This window comes from Elaeis guineensis, chromosome 9 (assembly GCF_000442705.2).
Source record: "Elaeis guineensis isolate ETL-2024a chromosome 9, EG11, whole genome shotgun sequence".
Taxonomy (NCBI): domain Eukaryota; kingdom Viridiplantae; phylum Streptophyta; class Magnoliopsida; order Arecales; family Arecaceae; genus Elaeis; species Elaeis guineensis.
Window position 1 is genome coordinate 18,257,581 of NC_026001.2, and position 20,914 is coordinate 18,278,494.

At 42.3% G+C, this 20,914-nt stretch overlaps 1 protein-coding gene across 1 annotated transcript; it reads right to left on the minus strand.

Moving 5' to 3' along the window:
• Positions 1-8,316: 8,316 nt before the first annotated feature.
• On the minus strand, positions 8,317-11,188 carry LOC140851726 (4-coumarate--CoA ligase-like 7). Its single transcript, XM_073243808.1, has 6 exons — positions 11,049-11,188; positions 10,646-10,832; positions 10,193-10,338; positions 10,042-10,109; positions 8,971-9,073; positions 8,317-8,828 (listed from the first exon to the last, which is right to left on the minus strand). Exons 2-6 carry the CDS (start codon positions 10,650-10,652, stop codon positions 8,703-8,705), a joined length of 450 nt encoding a protein of 149 aa, XP_073099909.1. The 5' UTR covers positions 10,653-10,832; positions 11,049-11,188; the 3' UTR covers positions 8,317-8,702.
• Positions 11,189-20,914: the final 9,726 nt, after the last annotated feature.

Consider the following 20,914-nt stretch of genomic DNA (forward strand, 5'->3'; position numbering starts at 1 on the left):
TTTTATAAGACATATTCATGAAATCAATGCTCATAATAAAACATGTTTTTTCATATCACATATGCCGATCCTTATTTTATGAAAAAATTATAATTTCATCAATAGTAATTTTTTGCATAAAAATATGATCATTTAAAAATAAATAAGGAGCATAAGATCTACTTATCTCATTCATCTTAGATCTTCAGACTTCGTTAGAAGAATCAGCTAATCCTATTTAAAATATCAAATCATTATCAAATTCTATTCCATAAATATAACAAGATTAAATCATAAGGAAAGAGAACTGTTGATCGAATGTGTCGGACCATCCAGATACCAGAGCAATTCAAGGTCTCTAATCTGAGGATCAGATTTAAGTGACTTGATCAAGAAATCGTAAAGCACAGATTGAATTAAGATCAAGATCAATCAATAGGATTCTTTAATAATGAATTTGAAAGATTCTTGATATGATCAAATGAGGTTGACATACAGCACGGATATCAAAGCAACTTCGGATCATCTTATTAGAGTCAATATGAATCCCTAAAAGATGAAGGCATCACTCGGTACAGGATTCATAGACCTTCTTAGAGAGAGAAAGTCGATCATGAGAGAGAAAGTAGAGAGAGAAAGTGGAGAGAGAATCTTCGTATCCTTCAAAGTGGCAATCATGGTTGAGATCATCAGAGGTTATATCATGGTGACTTAATATGGATTAACCATGATCGATGTTATCAATTTCAAATAAGGATCAGATCGAGATCTAATCTACTGTACGAATTTCGGAGCAATCTCAGATTATCATATTTTCATCTCACGTTTCTCCTAGGATCTGTGATGCAATCAGAGAGAGAGAATGACCCTAGAGAGACAAAATCCATAAAAAGAAATAAAAGGTCTAGAGAGAGAAAATAGAGAGAAAATCTAGAGAGAGAAAATGGAGAGAAAAGGTAGAGAGAGGAAGTCCAATTCTAGAGAGAGAATGACTTAAGAGAGAGATGAGAGAAACTTTCTCTCATATATATTTATTATTATTATTATTTTTTTTTTCTTTTCTTTTTCTTTTTCCTTTTTCTTTTCTTTTTCTTTTTCCTTCTTCCCGCTGCCTTCTTGGGCCGAAACAGGGGAAGACCGTGACGTCCCCCCCTCATTGGCTCAGGCTCTAATGGGGTGGCGGCTTGGCCAGAGGTCTAGCAACGACGGCCGACCATGCGAAGCCGGTCGGCGACGGGGTTCGACCGGCAAGCTTTCCTTCTTTTTTTTTTCCGAAAAAACAGAGGATCCATCCCCTTCTTCATGATTTCCGACCATGGGTCGGTTGCCGGCAGCCAAACACTCAAGGAAAGAGAAGGAGATGGATGGGGGTCCGATCTCGAAGATGAGACATCGAAATCGATGGTGCCGGTGGTCGGAAAAGAGAGAAACGTGGCCGGTCGAACAGGGGTTTCATGCTTTATGGGTTTTCTGGTGATCTCGATGGCCGGCGAGGGGTCTAAAATCATGGAGAGAAAGAAAAAAGGGAGAGAAAGAAAGATTGAACCCTTACTTGAACTCTGATGGCCTCTTCGACCTTCGATTTTCGACGAACACAAGAAGAGGATGCTGCGGCTTCCAAGAGAAAAAGAGAAGAATTTGACCTCAACGATCATCGGTGGAGGATCGAGAGGGAGAGGGGAGGCTTATTTATAGAGGGCCCTAGTGTTCTAAGGGTCTTAGAACCCTTCTCCGATCAGGATTCATTGGAGAAGAAGACTCCTAAAGGGAGTCTTCTTCCGTTCCCTTTTTTTTTTTTTTGATTGTGGGCTGATTCTAGGCCCAATTGGGCCGGGTTATCACATTCTACCCTCCTAAAAAAAATTTCGTCCTCGAAATTTAACATACCTTCATTTTCTAATAAGTGTGGATATCTCGTCTTCATATCATCTTCAAGCTCCCATATAGCCTCTCTCTCTTCATGATTATTCCAATGAATCTTCATATATGGAATGATGCACCGTCTTAGAACTTGCTCTTTTCGATCAATAATTCGAAGAAAATTTTTTTCATAGGTTAAGTCTTCATGAACTTGCAATGGCTCATACTTTATCACGTTATTTGGATTAGGTATAAATTTTTTTAATGATGAAATATGAAAGACATTGTGCACTTTAGATAATTCTGGTGGTAAAGCTAGTTCGTAAGCAACATTTTCTACTCGGCTCAAAATTTCGAAAGGTCTAATATATCGTGGACTCAACTTGCCATGTCTTCCAAACCTCATGACACTTTTTGTAGGTAATACTTTTAGAAAAATATGATCATCGAAGTGAAATTCCAATTCTCTTCTTTTTCTATCTGCCCAACTCTTCTGTCTATCCTATGCTGCTTTGAGTCTTTCCTTGATCAGATAGGTTTTCTCTCTAGCATCCATTTATTATCAGTAAAATCCTTCCTTATTTATAACTAACATATTTCATAATATCTTTTGATTTAAAGGATTAATATTTCTAATTAATTCAGACCATCACGCTTTTGCTGCGCACTCTGATCTCAACTTACCAAATTATCTAAGTCTATCAAAAATAAAAGTATCTTTGTATATTAAATCAATCAAAGATAGACCCAACTTTCAGATTTCATATACAATTTAGGATAAAATTTAAGGTTTTCTTGTCATTACTATCTCTTAGGCATAGCACATCAAAATTAAATCTTCATCCACCTTCTATGTTTGAATTTATTACATAAGCTTCACCACTCCTCAAGAATCCAATATGTCTAGAATTAATTTGAGTTAACCTTCGATTTACCTTACAATCATTTAGACAACTTCCAAACCAACTTTTCTCTGCAAAGAAATTAACATCAGGATCAGCAAAGTTATCATGTCCTTTATCCATATAGGTTTAGCATTCCAATGTCATCAAATATACCTAACATAATATATCAATATCTCCCACTTCATTCTAGGGTCAACACATCTCGTACTCAGGTTAACCTTGCTAATTGAAATCTAAGACATAACTCGTCAATTCTATTATAGACATCATATGCCACTTATACATAAATTTCATCATAATACCTATTGATTCGAAATTAAATTATTGAATCCTTTCTTTTATATCTATCATATTTCTCATGATCTTAGCCTCAAGTTCAAATATCATTAAAGTCACAATCCCGAATAATAATAATCTTAAGTTCAAATATCACTTAAGTCATATTCTCTAGTGATCATAACTTAAACTTTATATCATTCTATCATATCCTTAACGATCATAATCTTAAGCTCTGATATTATCCATTATACTCCACTCGGTCATATCCTATTGATCATACATAAAGTTTTGATATCACTTTATAATCTCAATGATCTTAAACCTAAGCTCTGATATTATTCTATCATATCTTAATCATTTATATCATTTATATCATAATCCCCAATGATTATAACCTAAGCTCTGATACCATAGAATGTCACGTCCCAAATTCGGGACATAGCACGGCCATGCTACCGAGGGATGGAACCCACAATAACACGAAGCCAATCCATCATAATCATCTAAAATCCGTCAAATAAAAAGATTCAATTCTATTATTCATCAAATAATCGAACCAATATTGGTTCAGAGCATCTAAATCCAAAAGCAAGTACTATTCCGAATCTCAACATTCATAAATAACTACAAATCTATGATTATAAAATAAATTAAACTTCTGCTGCCAAATTTTCAAGCTTGCTATGCAGATCTTCAAGCTTGGATTCTTTTTGCCGATCCTAACCTTATTTCTCTGTTCAAACAAAAAGAAAACAAAAAGAATATGAGCTACACTAGCCCAGTAAGTAGAACTTGCGCTTTCTTATCGGATCAAATATAAGTTTTTCATGATAATGCAATATTTAGAACATAGCAGGTAATACAAAATAAAGCATTTCATAGAGCATATAACAAAACAAGTTATAAACTCATCATGCATGCATAAATCATGTATATTTCACAATCATGAATCGTAAATCATTTTCATCATGTATTTATGTCATGTTTCAAAATATTGCTCACAGATATTCGTGCTAAGGTCACTATTATACCCGTGACAGGGCCATATTTCTTAATCGACAGAGTTCTTAATTCATGTGCCAACTTTATACCTGTTGGCAGGGCCATGTTTCGTGTGGATGCTAGCTCCGAATGTCGACCTTCCCGAAGGGATTCATTCGTAGCCATCCGAGAGCCTTTGAAATCATTATATCTTTTTCTTAAAGCATACATATACATAGATGGAAAAACAATAAAATTCATGCTTCATAATCATGCTATTTTCATAAGACATATTCATGAAATCAATGCTCATAATAAAACATACTTTTTCATATCACATATGCCGATCTTTATTTTATGAAAAAATTATGATTTCATCAATAGCAATTCTTTACATAAAAACATGATCATTTAAAAATAAATAAAGAGCATAAGATCTACTTACCTCATTCATCTTAGATCTTCAGACTTCGTTAGAAGAATCAGCTAATCCTATTTAAAATATCAAATCATTATCAAATTCTATTCCATAAATATAACAAGATTAAATCATAAGGAAAGAGGACTGTTGACCGGATGTGTCGGACCATCCAGATACCAGAGCAATTTAGGGTCTCTGATCTGAGGGTCAGATTTAAGTGATTTGATCAAGAAATCGTGAAGCACATATTGAATTAAGGTCAAGATCAATCCATAAGATTCTTTAATAATGAATTTGAAAGATCCTTGATATGATCAAATGAGGTTGACATACAGCACGGATATCAAAGTAACTTCGGATCATCTTGTTAGAGTCAATATGAACCCTTAAAAAATAAAGGCATGACTCGGTACAGGATTTATAGACCTTCTTAGAGAGAGAAAGTCGATCATGAGAGAGAAAGCAGAGAGAGAAAGTGGAGAGAGAATCTTCGTATTCTTCAAAAGTGGCAATCATGGTTGAGATCATCAGAGGTTATATCAGGGTGACTTAATATGGATTAACCATGATCGATGTTATCAATTTCGAATAAGGATCGGATCGAGATCCAATCTACTGCACGAATTTTGGAGCAGTCTCAGATCATCATATTTTCATCTCAAATTTCTCCTAGGATCTGTGATGCAATCAGAGAGAGAGAATGATCCTAGAGAGATAAAATTTATTAAAAAAAATAAAAGATCTAGAGAGAAAATAAGGAGAAAATCTAGAGAGAGAAAATAGAGAGAGAAGGTAGAGAGAGGAAGTCCAATTCTAGAGAGAGAAAGACTTAAGAGAGAGAGATGAGAGAAACTTTCTCTCACATATATTTATTATTATTATTTCTTTTTCTTTTTCTTTTTCCTTTTTTTTTCTTTTTCTTTTTCTTTTTCTTTTTCTTTTTTTTTTCTTTTTTCTTCTTCCTACGGCCTTCTTGGGCCGAAACAGGGGAAGACCGTGAGGTCCCCCCCCTCGGTGGCTTGGGCTCTGATGGGATGGTGGCTTGGCCAGAGGTCTGGCAACGACGGCCGACCATGCAAAGCCGATCGGCGACGGGGTTCGGTCGGCAAGCTTTCCTTCTTTTTTTTTTCGAAAAAATAGAGGATCCGTCCCTTCTTCATGATTTCCGACCATGGGTTGGTCGCCGGCAGCCAAACACTCAAGAAAAGAGAGAGAGATGGATGGGGGTCCAATCTCGGGAATGAGACGTTGAAATCGACGGCACCGGTGGCCGGAAAAGAGAGAAACGTGGCCGATCGAATAGGGATTTCACGCTTCATGGATTTTCTGGTGATCTCGATGGCCGGCGAGGGATCTAAAATCATGGGGAGAAAGAAAAGAGGGAGAGGAAGGAAGATTGAACCCTTACTTGAATTTCGGTGGCCTCTTCGACCTTCAATTTTCGATGAACACAAGAAGAGGGTGCTGTGGCTTCCAAGGGAAAAAGAGAGGAATTTGACCTCAACGATCGTCGGTGGAGAATTGAGAGGGAGAGGAGAGGCTTATTTATAGAGGGTTCTAGTGTTCTAAGGGTCCTAGAACCCTTCTCCGATCAGGATTCATTGGAGAAGAAGACTCCTAAAGGGAGTCTTCTTCCGTTCTTTTTTTTTTTTGATTGTGGGCTGATTCTGGGTCCAATTGGGCCGGGTTATCACACGGACCTTCTTTTGATGTCTTAAGCAATCTCGTCCGATCAGACTATCGATGGATGCTTGGCTGGGATCTGAGAAGAAGAGGTTAGATCCGATAGCGAGTAATCCCCGTAACAAACACCAACAGAATAAAAGAGATGTTTTATGTAATAAAGCAAAATATTTTTAAATAAAATAATATCGAAAAAATAGTTATAAATAGATCCTAATTTCTTGTCTTTCCTCGTATCTCCTGTATAATGTCAGCAAACTAATTTAAAAAGAGAAATAGAGCAAATGGTTGGAGGGTACCTTTCAGTTGTGGATGGACCATAGCTGTCAGAGATTTTAGTGAGCATTGGAAGATTATAGATAGACTAGTATCCTAATTCTGTTGGAGGTGCTTTGAAATTTGCTATATTTATATGTAGATATCCGTACATTAAACCAATGGATTTTAATATTGTAAGACAGGTATGGTTTCAATATCTTGATTAGCTTCACGTTTTGTTATTTTAAATAGGGACTATGGAGTATTGCTTTGGCACCAAGACAATCATTAGTGGCCTTTTGTTAAGACATCAAATATTTTTTAAAAATTAGCACGACAATAAAAATAATTTTAGCAGCAAATTATCCATGACATGTCTTATTATATGCCATAAAAAATATCTTTTTGCTGTATTATAGGACAAATGCCACTGTATGCTAACAAATATTTTTTAATTAATGATATTTTATTGTATATATTACTATAAACTTGCACTCTATGGTGTGTAACTTGAAGTATTAGGAATTGAAATAGTTATTATAGTATTTAACTAATATATCAGTAAATCATATCATAAGTTATAAGATTTTAAAATATTGTTACTAAATTTTAAATTGTTAATTTGGGTTGGGTGGCATCAAGGCCATCAAATATATTATTACACAAATCGTGGTGGTCATCAAATCTCTCATGATTGGAATCTCTTCTGGTACAAATATTTACAATAAATTAACATATTTTCTTAGCATTACTATATAGGCCATTAGTTCAATCGATCTTGTATTAAAATATTAAAAATCAAAAGTTATTTAAAATAACCTTTAATATAATAAATTAGCATTTTTATAAAAACTCATTATTATTTTTTAATATAGATAAGTAAAAATAATCATGCATTAACAATTCTTAAAGTGCTTGTAAAATACTATATATGAATATGATGATGCACAAAAGTAATTTTTTAAATATTTTCAATGATAAAACTTTGAAGATATCATAAAAATAAAATAAAGTTTATTTTTAATTTTTGTGAAAAAGAAAATTTTTAAAATAAATATTTAATGATATGAATAAATGTTAGTAAGTTAAATAAATTGTTCATAAAGTTATGACTTAGCGATTAAGAACTTCAATTCAGATAAAGGATCAATGGTTTATTTTTGAGAATTTTTTACCAGCATATATAATTGAACAAATATAATGCTATAATTAAAATTTTAAGGGCACTTATATATACCGCTAAAATAGAAATTTTTATTAATATTTTTTAAAATACTAATAATTAATTATTGACATTATCGTAAGCTTTCGACAATTAGGCAAGTGCTGGAATATTGCACTACCGCTATGCTTGAAACTCATAGTTTAAAGGACATAATTACACTAAAGACATCATGATTTAAACATGAAACATGCATCATAATCTGATAGAGAGCTAGAAAGTGCATGTTTGCACAATTCCCTCCTCAAAATCTTTCCAGCTGCTGACTTTGGTATCGAGTCAACAAATGCAACTTTGCGTATCTTCTTATATGGTGCGACCTACAGCAAACGCATGCAGTGTATAATTGTTAGCCTCGAAGCTTTGCTTCCTGAGTACAAGCACTTTTATTGCATTTATATAAAAAACCAAAAGAATGTGATTGGATGTTCAGGTTTTCATATTCAAAGCATACCTTCTTTACAACAAAATCAATAATTTCTGCTTCACTGAGTTTGCTTCCAGGTTGCTCACCACAACTTGCTTATGATTGGTACCTATTTATGCCAAACCTAAATTTGTTTATCTCAAATCGACTGTAAACCTGATCATAATTGGCCATTTCTACTCTAACCTAACGTAGCCTTATTCAACCCAATATATATTTATGTCTTCAATTCATATATAATTGACTTGTATGCTGTACATAATTACCACTTGGTAGGATTTGACTTAGATTGAGATTCCAATTTGTCATAAAAAGCCAAATTTTGATAAATTCATACAACTGTTCCAAATAGGTGACAATGAGGTATGGCACATAAAAAGACAAATAATAATCATGCCTTTGCATGCTACCCAAAAAAAAAAAAAGAAAAGAAAAAAAACAGAGAGAGACCTGTCCAAGGGATGTGCCAACTCCAACATTGAAGAGCTTTGATACAGCTTTTCAGAAAGGTTAATATCCTTCTCCTCGATAAATGTTCACTGCTATTAATCAAATACACAAAAGCTTAACACAAGGCATAAATGAAACACGATCCTTTCAAGCTTTTACCAATCAAGCAAGTGCTAGGATGCACCGTTGCTGTGCTTGAAACTCATAGTTTATAGGAGATTGTTGCAATAAAAGACATCATGATCTAGATATGGAGCTAGAAAGTGCTTGTTTGCTCAATTCCCTCCTCAAGATCTTTCCAGTTGCTGATTTTGGTATTGAGTCAACAAATGCGACTTTATGTATCTTTCTATGTGGTGCAACCTATAGCAAATGCATCGAAACATATAATTGTTAGCCTTATTAAGCTTTGTTTCCTTGAGTATAAGCACTTCTATTTCATTAAAAAAAAATAATAATAATAAAAGAATGATTGGAAGTTCAAGTTTTCATATTTAAAGCACACCTTCTTTGCAACAAAATCAATAATCTCTGCTTCACTGAGGTTGCTTCCTGGTTGTCTCACCACAAATGCCATTGGTATTTGCCCTGCTTCTTCATGTGGGTACCTATTATTTTCAAACATAGAATGATAGGAAGCAAAGCATAGAGCAAATTATGTAGTACTTTTAATCTCTACATTGAAATGAAAGCTGCTCGAAGATAGCTCTTTCCAGTTTACACCTTCTACCTTTCACTGTCAAATGACCATCAAATGATGGTGGGGAATTATAACAGAAATTCTTAATATGTCTAAAGCAAGCCTAAAGCAGCCAGCGCAAGTGCATATCGTAGTAAATCACTGACCATGACTAACTATTATCATTATAAATTAAAATTTTACAGTATCCATTTTTTCTGGAAAAAAATATGCTGGTTCCACTATTATCACCATATTAAGATGTTGACTTTCACAAAGATAGTGCATCATATATGTTATAAATATGTTTTAAACAAATATTCAAATCATGTCTTGTATACACAGTATATGCACAATAAAATTAGAAACTGCTAAATGCCATAAAGGTTTAACTAGAAATCAAATTTTTTTAACATGATTTGCTTCGGAGAAGCTAAAGGAATGATATCACATAAGCATTAGAAATGAAATTTTGTAGATAAATGAAACTTTTTGCATGTAATCTTCAAAAAGGAGCACAGGGTGGCAAACTTTTTTGTTGGTATTACTAAGAGTGTAGAATTAAGATAATTTAAGAACTAAGAAATATTTAAAAGTAAGCTAATTCATGAAACAACATAAAGGACTTAGGAACACATATTTAGTGAGAACTTTTACCAAAACATTATAATGGTTATGATAGAATACTCTTTCCAGGTGAAATATGATTAGAATATTATCTCTCTAATTAATATTTGATAAATCATATTCATAAATCAATTCTAATTTATTATCTTGAATTACTATGCAATAATCTCTAATACCTTACACCTTTTCTATCCACCAAAATTATAAGTCAAAAAAAAAGAGAGAGGCAAGTTTGGTAATTAGGTGAGGTTCTGATGTTCAGAAACCTACGGAACTACAGCAGCCTCCACGATTTCTGGTAAGGACTGTAACAAAAGCTCCAATTCAGCAGGTGCAACCTGCAACAAGGAAATAATGCTAAATGAGTAAGTCTGTATGTAAACCAAGCTCGAATAAAATCTGCAGATAAGCAATCACATACCGGGTAAGCCTTGTATTTAATCAACTCCTTCAACCTATCCACAATGTAAAGAAAACCGTCATGATCAAAGTAACACAGATCACCTGTCTTCAGCCAACCATCAGAATCAAAGGTCGAAGCATTGGCTTCATCGTCACCAACATAACCTAACAACAAACAGTGACTAAATACTGGATGTAATGTAGTAAAATAGCAAGAGAGGCCTTCAAACATCGACTACATGATCAGTTATTTTCCTGATAATCTAGGATCCTGGAGGGGGCAAACTGGAGACAGACCTAATCTTTGGCCTTTTTTTGCACAAAGTGGCTACTCCAGGACTCGATCGTGTCATTGCACTTGTCAGCGCAAGTCTTTATCATTGCACCAAGCAGGGAACCCCCCCAGATTTTTATTAGCACCATCTTAATTTGTACCTTGTATGATCAAATGCTCATGCACCATACTAATTACCTTTCATAACGGCAGGACCTCGAATCCATAATTCACCTTCTTGGCCAACTGATAAAGCCTCACCAGTGACAGTATCTACAATTTTGGCTTCGACATTACAATTGAGACGTCCAGCAGACCTCACATTACTGCATTCATCAGGACCAATCGATAATGAAACTCCTCCTCCCTCAGTTAAACCATACCCCTGGATAAATCAAATCAGGATGTTCAAATCTAGCCTACTAAAACTGCGTAAAGCCTGAAAGGCAAGGTGGATTGATCGTAAAATAGCAAAAAATGTGACTTAATTCTTGGTTAGTGTTATTAATAAACCTAATCTAAGAAATATATGTATCTTAAAAGTCTCAAATAATCTTGTAAGAAGCAAGATAAATGTTTTTAGACATTGGTGCGGACATACTTAGAAAAAGCAGCCTTGATAGATACCAAGCTAACTTCACAGGCTGCATATCTGTAGCAGATGGCAGAGGATGGATAAAGGCAGATAAGTAGATAGAGCAAGCTAACTTTTGCATTGTCTTTAGGGAACATATAGTTCATCCCTGAGACAAATGTTCTTGCATGACATGCAAGCTGTGGATGGGATCCTTTCCATGGTCCATACCATGGAAAGGATTGATCATAAACACCTCAACATGTGAAGGATTGATTAGCATGGGCTATTGAATCCTTTCCATGGTCCATACCATGTTAAACATATGGTACTTGTAAATTCTGTTCTTCATCACTTAAAGATCACAGATTTAGAAGATCAATCAAACAAATAAGTACATACATGAATAAATGTCCAAGTCTTGCCGGGTTCTATTATAAGCCATTTGCTAACATGTAATATTCTAGATATTTAAACAATCTCGGTCTTGTTTATCATAGATGTCTTTGAATACATTATATATTATTTTTTTTATAATCCAGCTTCTTCCATTCTTAATTTATTTTTGAATAAAGCTAAATATTTGTTAATAATTTTTAAAATATTTAGGTAATCCGAGAATCAATTTGAACCAATCCGATCTTGATCGAATCAAGTTGAGCTTTCTTGCACCAACTGATTCGGTTATATTTTAGGAACAAATCGATATTTGGTCAAGATTAGTCTTTCATTGGAACCAACATGGATCGATGCTTGATATAGGAGACTTCAGTCGAGATCCTCTGCCATTCAAGATTGAATTTTAGAAGGCCGGTTTTAAATAAAAGGCTTAGCTTTTCATGGTGGATTGGCAAATATGTTTCCTAATACATTGTACCATGGCTTTCAATCACATATCATTTCTTTAATTCACAGATATCCCATAATAATTTGGAATGGAACCTCTTGAGTTCCAACCCAAACTCCAAGGGATCTGTTGGGTATAAAATAACCCCAGCCGAAGTTCATAAGAGGCCAACTCTCCCGAGATCCCTCCGACTTAGTGTGGCATTTTTTTCGGATTTCCCCGACAGCCGAATTTCTGACCTGGTGCGACGCTTTTCTAAACTCCCCCAACTGTCTGAGCTATGATAATGCCCTTCCGGGCTTCTCCAACGACGAACTTCTTCAGTCGTCCACCGGACTACTTCAAATGCTCTCCGGGCTTCACTATCTACCGACCTTCTACAATGATCGACCGTTCTCCGGATCTCTTCCAGATCTCTTCCAGCCATGATAGATTCTAATCCGAATTTTTCAGACTTCGTCCACGGCCGAACTTTCCCAAGGACAGATTTCTACAGCAACCCGACTTCACCCATATTTCTACGGCGGTCGACCACCTTTCTGATTTCATCCGAGCTCCTACGGGAGCCGGACCTCTGCCCCAAATTTCTATTGCTGGTAGACTTCATCTGAGCCCCTACTACAAATGGTCTACTCCGAACTCCCACCACAAATGGTCTACTCCGAGCTTCTATTACAAGCGACCTACTCCGAATTTCTACTACGAACGGTCTACTCCGAACTCCTACAGCGGGCTGTCTACCCCAAACGTCTACTGTAAGCAAATTCCATTTGAACCTCTACTATGAACAAAATTTTTCCGAACTTCCGTTACAGGTAGACCTCAGCTGAGCTACTCCGTGGCGAGGGGATTCCGGATGAACTTCTACAACGGGACACTACTCCGATTTTTCACGACGACTGGTCCTCGCCCGAGCTCCTACAACAAACGGCCCCCTTTCGACCACTCGCGAGAACCGGATCCCGTCCGAACTCCTCCAGCGGATAGATTCCGGACGAGCTTCTACGACGGACGAGCTCCAGCAGCTGGGTCCCTGCGATAGCCGATCGCCCCCGATGTCTGCCGAGTCTCCCCAGCGCTATCCGAAGTCCATCGCCGACCGACCTCCTATCGGACTCTCCGTAAAATCGGGCTTCTCCAGCGGACGATCTTCGGATGAGCCTCCACATCAGATAAATCCCAGACGGACTCCCCTAGCGATCGGACTTCCCTGGACTCCGCCAACAGAAAATCTCCATCCGAGCTCCTGGGGCAGGCGACCCCCGCCTGAAAAGTCGGCGACCTCGGGACATTCGAGCCTCTCCCAAAATGACGATGTGAAGAGCCCTTCTGCTCCATCAGGCATTCCAACCGAGCTCCAACCGACGGATCCGAACTCTCTGACAAGCCACGACAAGAGCCACCACCCTGCTCCACTCTCTGCAACGGATTCCACGCAGCTCCACCACTCTCTGGCAAGTCACGACAACGGACACCACTTCACTCTTCGCAGCGAGCTCCACGTGGTCCTGGGCAACCTCTGACGCCACTACTCTCCGTAACAAACTCCGCACGTCTCTGAACGGCCCACTACCAGGCGGTTACAAACGTCGCTATCAATCTGTTACGCCCTCCGCCTATATAAAGGGGACCCCAGATACGTTAATCTCTAAGCTCTAATTTCTATCTCAAAACTCTGCTAAAATTCTCATTCGAGCACTCCAGTCTTGTTGAGGCAGAGAACTGACTTGAGCGTCGGAGGGTCTTGCCGGAGCACCCCCAACTCCGGTTTAGACTTTCTTTGCAGGTCCCGACGGCGGCCACGGTCATCCCAGCTCCAGCTTCTCCAACGTCAGTGGATTTTTGCACCAACAGAATTGGCGCTAGAAGGAGGGCTGTGTCTTCGCGGTACCCTTATTCTTAAAGGAGTGCTCAACGGGACTGATTTCGGTCATCTTCTCCGACATCCTCTTCTTCTTCCTCTACTAAATCTTCGCCCAATGCCTCCCCGCAGAGCATCCACCAAGCGATCCACGGCCTCTGCGGTCAGATCTCAGGCTCCGGCCTCACCTCCAGTCTCCCAGGCTCCTCTTCCTCCGGCGACGGCGGTCGGCGCGGAGCAATTCGACCTGCTGGTTCAGCAGGTCAGAGGCCTCGCTGAAGCAGTGCAGGCCATGCAACAGCAACAACAGCCGCAGGCGTCGGTGCGATTGAAGAGAACGTCGTCGGAATTCCAAAATCCGACGGTTGGGCGGGCTACTTGGGCCAGTCGCCCCGTCTTTCCCGGAAAGACAAAACCGAGGGTGGAGAGCCCTCAGTCCGATCACGATTCTACTCCTGAAAGATCTCTACCTCTATTCTGCCTGAAGACCCTCGAGACCCGCAGTCGAGAGGACTTCCTGGATCGAAGGCTCCAGGAGATGAACCGACGGATCGAGGAACTCCGCCACGCTCCCCCCGCTTATGGTGAAGACATCTGTACTGACCCTCCCTTCTCTCAAATGATCATGCAGGAACTGATCTCGCCAAACTTCAAGCTCCCTCAATTCGAAAGCTACGACGGGACCTCGGACCCAGTTGACCACCTGGAGGCTTTTCGGACAATGATGCTGCTCCATGGCACGTCGGATGCCATCTTGTGCCAAGCTTTTCCATCCACCCTGAAGGGAGCAGCAAGGAACTGGTACTCAGCATTGAAGTCTGGTACCATCTTTTCCTTTGATCAGATGAGCCACCAGTTTGCGGCTCATTTTGTTAGCTGCCGGTGTTCCCGGAGGGGTTCGAAGTCCCTCATCAACATCAAGCAGAGGGAGGGGGAGTCCATCCGGGCTTACGTCAACCATTTCAACATCGCCGTGTTGGAGATTCGGAACTTGGATCAATCAGTCGCGATGGCCGCTCTGAAAGGCGACCTTCAAAAGAACGACCTTCTGTTCTCCCTAGAAAAGAAGTACCCCAGAGATTTTGCCGATTTGTTGGCTCAGGCCGAAGGATATGCCCGAGCAGAAGAAGCCTTCAAGATGAAGGACGAGGGACCGCGAGAGAGTGGCAGGCGGGGGACTCGAGCAAGCCCGCAGGCGAAAAAGAGCGAGTGAAGCTCGGCCACGTTCTCGAACTCCTCCCGGACATAGGCACGTCCGGACTCCCCCCCGAACTCGTAAGCAAAGAAGCCCGGACCGTCGAGTTCGGCGAGGCTCTCCTCCCGGAAGATTCCACAGCTACGCCCCTCTCAACGTATCGAAAACTCAAGTACTGATGGAGGTTAGGGAGCAGCTCCCAAGGCCGGAGAGGATGCGCTCGCACCCTGAAAAGTGCAACCCGAACAAATTCTGCCTCTATCATCGTGACCACGGCCACGATATGGAGGAATGTATTCAGCTCCGAGACGAGATCGAGGAGCTCATCAGACGAGGTCGGCTCGACAGGTATATTCGACGCCGACCTGAAGGAGAGAAGATCGGCCTAGGGCCCTACCACAGCCGGAACCGCCAAGGAGGGAGGAGCAGCCAGAAATCGGCCTCCAATTGGGATTATCAACTCCGTCTCAGGGAGACCCCCGGTGGGGAGCAGACCTTCCGCGGCTATAGGGTTCAAAAAATCTACGAATGTATTACCAACAACTTTGCCCTGAATGAAAATTTTTTTTATATCCGCACATTTTTTTTTCTTTTGGTATGAGCTTATAACGACAGGAAATAACTCCCCCATACAAACGAAATTAAGCACGTTAGAAACAGGAGGAGAACCTCGTCCTAACATGAGCAAAGTCGAAGACCCGATTTCTTAAAGATCGGATGGGGGAGAGGCCCTTACAACGGCCCTTATGTGCCCCCACAGCCTTGTTAGGAACAGGAGGAGAATCTCATCCTAACATGAGCAAGTTGAAGGCCCGATTTTCTAAAGACCAGATGGGGGAGAGGCCCTTACAACGGCCCTTATGTGCCCCCACAGCCTTGTTAGGAACAGGAGGAGAACCTCGTCCTAACATGAGCAAAGTCGAAGACCCGATTTCTTAAAGATCGGATGGGGGGAGAGGCCCTTATAACAGCCCTTATGTGCCCCCACAGCCTTGTTAGGAACAGGAGGAGAACCTCGTCCTAATATGAGCAAAGTCGAAGGTCCGATTTCTTAAAGACCGGATGGAGGGAGAGGCCCTTACAACGGTCCTTATGTGCCCCCACAGCCTTGTTAGGAATAGGAGGAGAACCTCGTCCTAACATGAGTAAAATCGAAGGTCCGATTTCTTAAAGATCGGATGGGGGGAAGGCCCTTACAACGGCCCTTATGTGCCCCCGCAGCCTTATTAGGAACAGGAGGAGAATCTCGTTCTAACACGAGCTGAAGCCGGCTGTCGGGAACAAGGTGAGGACCTCATCCCGACGCAAGCAAAGACTCGGTTGATCAATAAGGAGGAAAGCTTCCCCAATGACTCCTCTACACTCTCACGATTCCGTTAAGAGCAGAAGGAAGACCCTCACTCAAACACAGAAGAAAGGGGGAAGCGAAAAGAAAAAGTGACGAACTACACCAGCGATAGGTAAGAAACGAACTACATCAAAAGCACAAGGGACCTTGTCTCGATGGAAGAGAAAACCCCTGTCGAAAATCTCTGATCCCTAAAGGCAAATCGACATGGCAACGGCCAGGAACCTTCAAACTGCGTCGGCATCGAACAAGATGGAAGACAAAAGAAATTCAGTAAACGACGACTCAAAGCAAGAACCGGTGAGGGATTACGAACTCCATCGGCGCAGAACAAGACATAAGACAAATGGAGTTTGGTAAACAACCATTTAATACCAGAATAGACAAGGTAACAGATAATTTTATTTCCATTTCATTGGTGAAGTACTCATTACAAAGCCTTAAAGGCCAAAAAAATAAAAAGATAAGGAAGAAGAAAAGGAAAAGAGGCTCTAAGGAAGCCCAGTTTCTTCCGATTTCGAGCTCTCGGTTCCAGCCCCGCTATGGATTGTCTCAAATTTTCAACTTCCTCTTCTAGCTCCATCTTTTTAGCAGCATATCCTGGAACATCCGGTGGAATCGCTGGTGCTCGTCCTCCGACTCTCGAAGCCTCCTCCTCAAGACCTCCGACTCTGCCTCGACGTCCTTGACTGCCTGCTACTCGTAGACCAGCTGAACTTTCAGCCACCGTACTTCGGCTTCCTCCTACCCAAGGGCTACGGACAGTTCCGCCATAGTCCCCCTCAAGGAGCAAAGCTCATCAGAACCTTGTGCAGGGACAAGCTGGACTCTCTCGAACAACCGCCTTTGAAGGCGGGCAACTTCGTCAGTCACCGTCTGGAGCCTCCTTCGGTAGTCCTCTACTTGTCTGCTCCAGCCGACCCGGTGGGTGTCGTAAGTCGCCTCGACGTCCCGCAGCTGTTTTTGAAGGTCGGAGAACCTCTTTGACCAGTCTTGATCGCGGTCAGTCCGGATGGTGAGCCGGGACGAGCTCCCTTCCAGCCAGCCGATCTTCTCCCGTGCGGCCGCCAGCTCGACTTTAAGAGAGCTGATCTTGGAAGCCTGAGTCCACGACCGGTCGCTGGCACATTTTCGAGTTCCTCAAGCTCCGTGATGAAGTCGGCTTTCCTTTTGGTGTATTCCATGAGACTTTTCCTGTGGAGGTCCCGAAACCGAGTAGCCTCGCGGTGACCTCTGAATGGCTCTCCTTCAGCCGGCGGAGTTCGTCTTCCAGCTTTTTGGATTTCCTTGTCAACTGACGGACTTCCTTTTGAAGGTCTCGTATCATCGACTTCAAGGGAATACCCTCCGGCAGGGGAAGAGCTTCGGTAGGACACTGTCGTTGGAGGACAAGAGCGCCACGACTCAAATTAATGCCAGAAGATAAAAAGAAGGAAAAGGATACAAAAAAAAAAAGAGAGGGGGGATCCTCCGTAAAGACAAATCCGGCTTCATTGATCAAATAAACTTCAAGTACAAGAGAACGAAGGAACAATCACCACGAAGGAAAAATACAAAACTAGAGGTTCCGGACCTCTGGGGTAGAAGTAGAGGGGGTCGGCGTCCCGGAAGATCGTCAGCTGCGGCCACAGCAGTCGATGAGGTCCCGACTGGAAGAGAATCGACGGCGACGTCAGATGGTCCGGCTTCATCATCGGATGCCTCGTTCAGAAAGCTGAGATCCAATTCGGAAAACCTCCCAGCCACCTTCTCTTGGCAGAGCTCGAACCTCTTGATGAAGGTGTCCTGACTGAACTGGACCTTCAGATCTTCCATCTCGGAGGAGCCTTTGAACTCCTCCACTACTCGAGCCCTTGCCTCCGAGACCAGGAATGGAATCCACGCTTTCAGCTCAGAAACCTGCTCCTTCAATTCGGAAGCCTGCTCCTTCCACTCGAAACCTGTGCCCTCAATGCGGAGACCTCGGCCTCAGCCTTCTCTCTCTCCTCCTCCAAAATAGTCCTCAGATCGGACGAGGTTTGTCCCTCCTTTTCCAGCGCCTCCTGAAGGCTCAGGACCTCGGCGATCTTCTCCTCAAGACGGGCGGCCCCGGCTAGGCGACCTTCTTCTGCCCGAGCTGCCTCCTTCTTGGTGATCTTCGCCGCCTCGACGTTGGTGACGAGCTGATGTCCAATCTGCAAGAAAGGTCGGGGAGCGATATGAGAGCTCAAGACTAAGTTGAAGAAGCAGGAGGGAGGAAAAAGGTGAGTTAGCCTATTTCGAGAAACGATCCCAGAGAGTCCCAGACCCGCAGCTCGGGATCAGCGAGGACGATCCTCTCGATGACCTCCGGCAGGATGCACTCTTCGACCAGCCTCTTTATCAAGTCCCTATTGTTGAAGGGATTCTCCCCCAGATCTTCCTCGGAGCCGCCGACCCCCTCGGTGGCAGCCCTGCGACTGTGACTCCTCCGGGCTAGGGTCTTCTTTCTCTTTCTCCTTTGGCCCTAGGCGCCCCCTCGGGACGAACCTCCGAAACCGAACCCTCGGCGGGGGACTTCAGGTTCGGCGTCGGAGGGGACTTCGATGGTGACGGGCGTCGGAGCAGACGCGGCCGAGCTTGTGCCCTCTGTCCTGGCTTTCTTCACCAACCCCGAGTTGAGGCATCCTTTCTCTTGTGGGTCTTGAGACCCTGGGCTAACCTTCGAGCCACGCTTGCATCCATGTCTGCGATAAAAGAAGATCAGCATGGCTTCGAGATGGAACAAGAAGAAGGGGAAGTACCAAAAAAAAAAGAGAGAAGAAGAAAAAGAAACAAAAAGGGGAGAGATACCGGACAGGATTAAGGGGACTCAGGCCGACGTTGAACAAAAGTTGCTCCTCAAAAGTTCGGGGAGGAGGGGAGCTTGATAGGCCTCGAGTTTTTTTGAGGCCTCGAGGTCGTCCCTTTCCAGGCTAGAGGCCCGACGGGCGGAATCCCTCAGAGAACCCCAAGGGGGTAACCCTAGCTCTAAGGTTGGGCATCGGACGTAGAAGAACCTCTCCTTCCAGTTATGGACAGAAGAGGGGGCCTTTCAGCAACCCCTTTCTACCGAACTGGGGGAGAAGTACCACCAATCTTTCCGAGGGATGGCGCTTGAAGGTGTAGAAGTTCCTAAACAAAGGAAGAGTCGGCCGAACTTCGGCTAAACTACAAAGGAAAGAAACCCTATCAAAAACCTAAAGGAGTTCGGCACGACGGAAACTAGAGAAATGTTCAGAAAATGAAAGAGAGCAACAACGAAGGGCGGCAGCGGGAGCCGAAGTCCAGCACGGAAGGCCTCCTGGTACAGACAGAAGCGGCGGAGGAGGGGCGCTAGCCCCAGATGGCCCGGGAAGCTCCAGCTCGTACTCCGGAGGAACTCCATACTGAATCCTTATCAGTGAGAGTTCATCCGGAGTCAAGGAACCGGGGATGGTGTCCGGCGCAAAGGCCGGACAAGGTTCGGTCCTAGCTACGGGTTCGTCTACGGTACCGGTACTATGGAGAACTGGGGCTGACGAACTCCTAGAACTGCTAGAGGAGGAGATATCAGAGGACATTTTGGATCAGACGGAAGCCACAAAAATCTCAAAAAATTGAGAAAAATAGCAGACAGGCCCCGAGAAAGCTAAATAAACAGAATACGAAGAAGGAAGACAGAAACAATAGAAGTTTCGAAACTAACCTAGATCAACCCCAGGAGCACAGGGGAACGGCGAGAACGATGGAGGTCGACTCGACGAACGCCTAAGGCCGGGAAGGATGCTAGAGGAAACTGGAGCTCTCAGGGAAGAAGAGGGAACGAGGATTCTCTCAAGCAAAGTGAAACCTATGAAGGAGGAGAACGTGTTTAAATAGACCCCGATCCGGCGCACTTATGATTTCGGATCCCCGTTGGCCGGTCTGTATTCGCGCGTGTCCCACCCACCTTGACAGGCTGTTGGAAAGGCAGGCGGCTGGCAAAGTCATTATTACGCCGTACCTAGAGCCACGTCCTGGTGGAATTCCAAAAAGAAAAATCTTTTTCGAAAAGACTCCGGTACCAGCATGCCGAACGTCAAATATCTGGCAACCGCAAGCACAAAATCGAGGGAGCAACTTCGGCTAAAATTTCTCTGTACTTCATTCAAACTCGAACTCGAAAGTAGGGGACTGGTGTTGGGTATAAAATACCCCCAGTCCGAAGTTCATAAGAGGCCAACTCTCCCGAGATCCCTCCGACTTAGTGCGGCATCTTTTCGATTTCTCCAGCCAAATTTTCACCTGGTGCGATGCTTTTCTAAACTCCCCCAACTGTCTGAGCTATGATAACGCCCTTCCGGACTTCTCCAACGACAACTTCTTCAGTCGTCCACCGGACTGCTTCAAATGCTCTCCGGGCTTCACTATCTACCGACCTTCTACAATGATCGACCGTTCTCCGGACCTCTTCCAGATCTCTTCCAGCCATGATAGATTCTAATCCGAATTTTCAGACTTCGTCCACGGCGAACTTCCCAAGGATAGATTTCTACAGCAACCCGACTCCACCCATATTTCTACGCGGTCGACCGCCTTTTGATTTCATCCGAGCTCCTACGGGAGCCGGACCTCTGCCCCGAATTCCTATTGCAGGTAGACTTCATCCGAGCCCCTACTACAA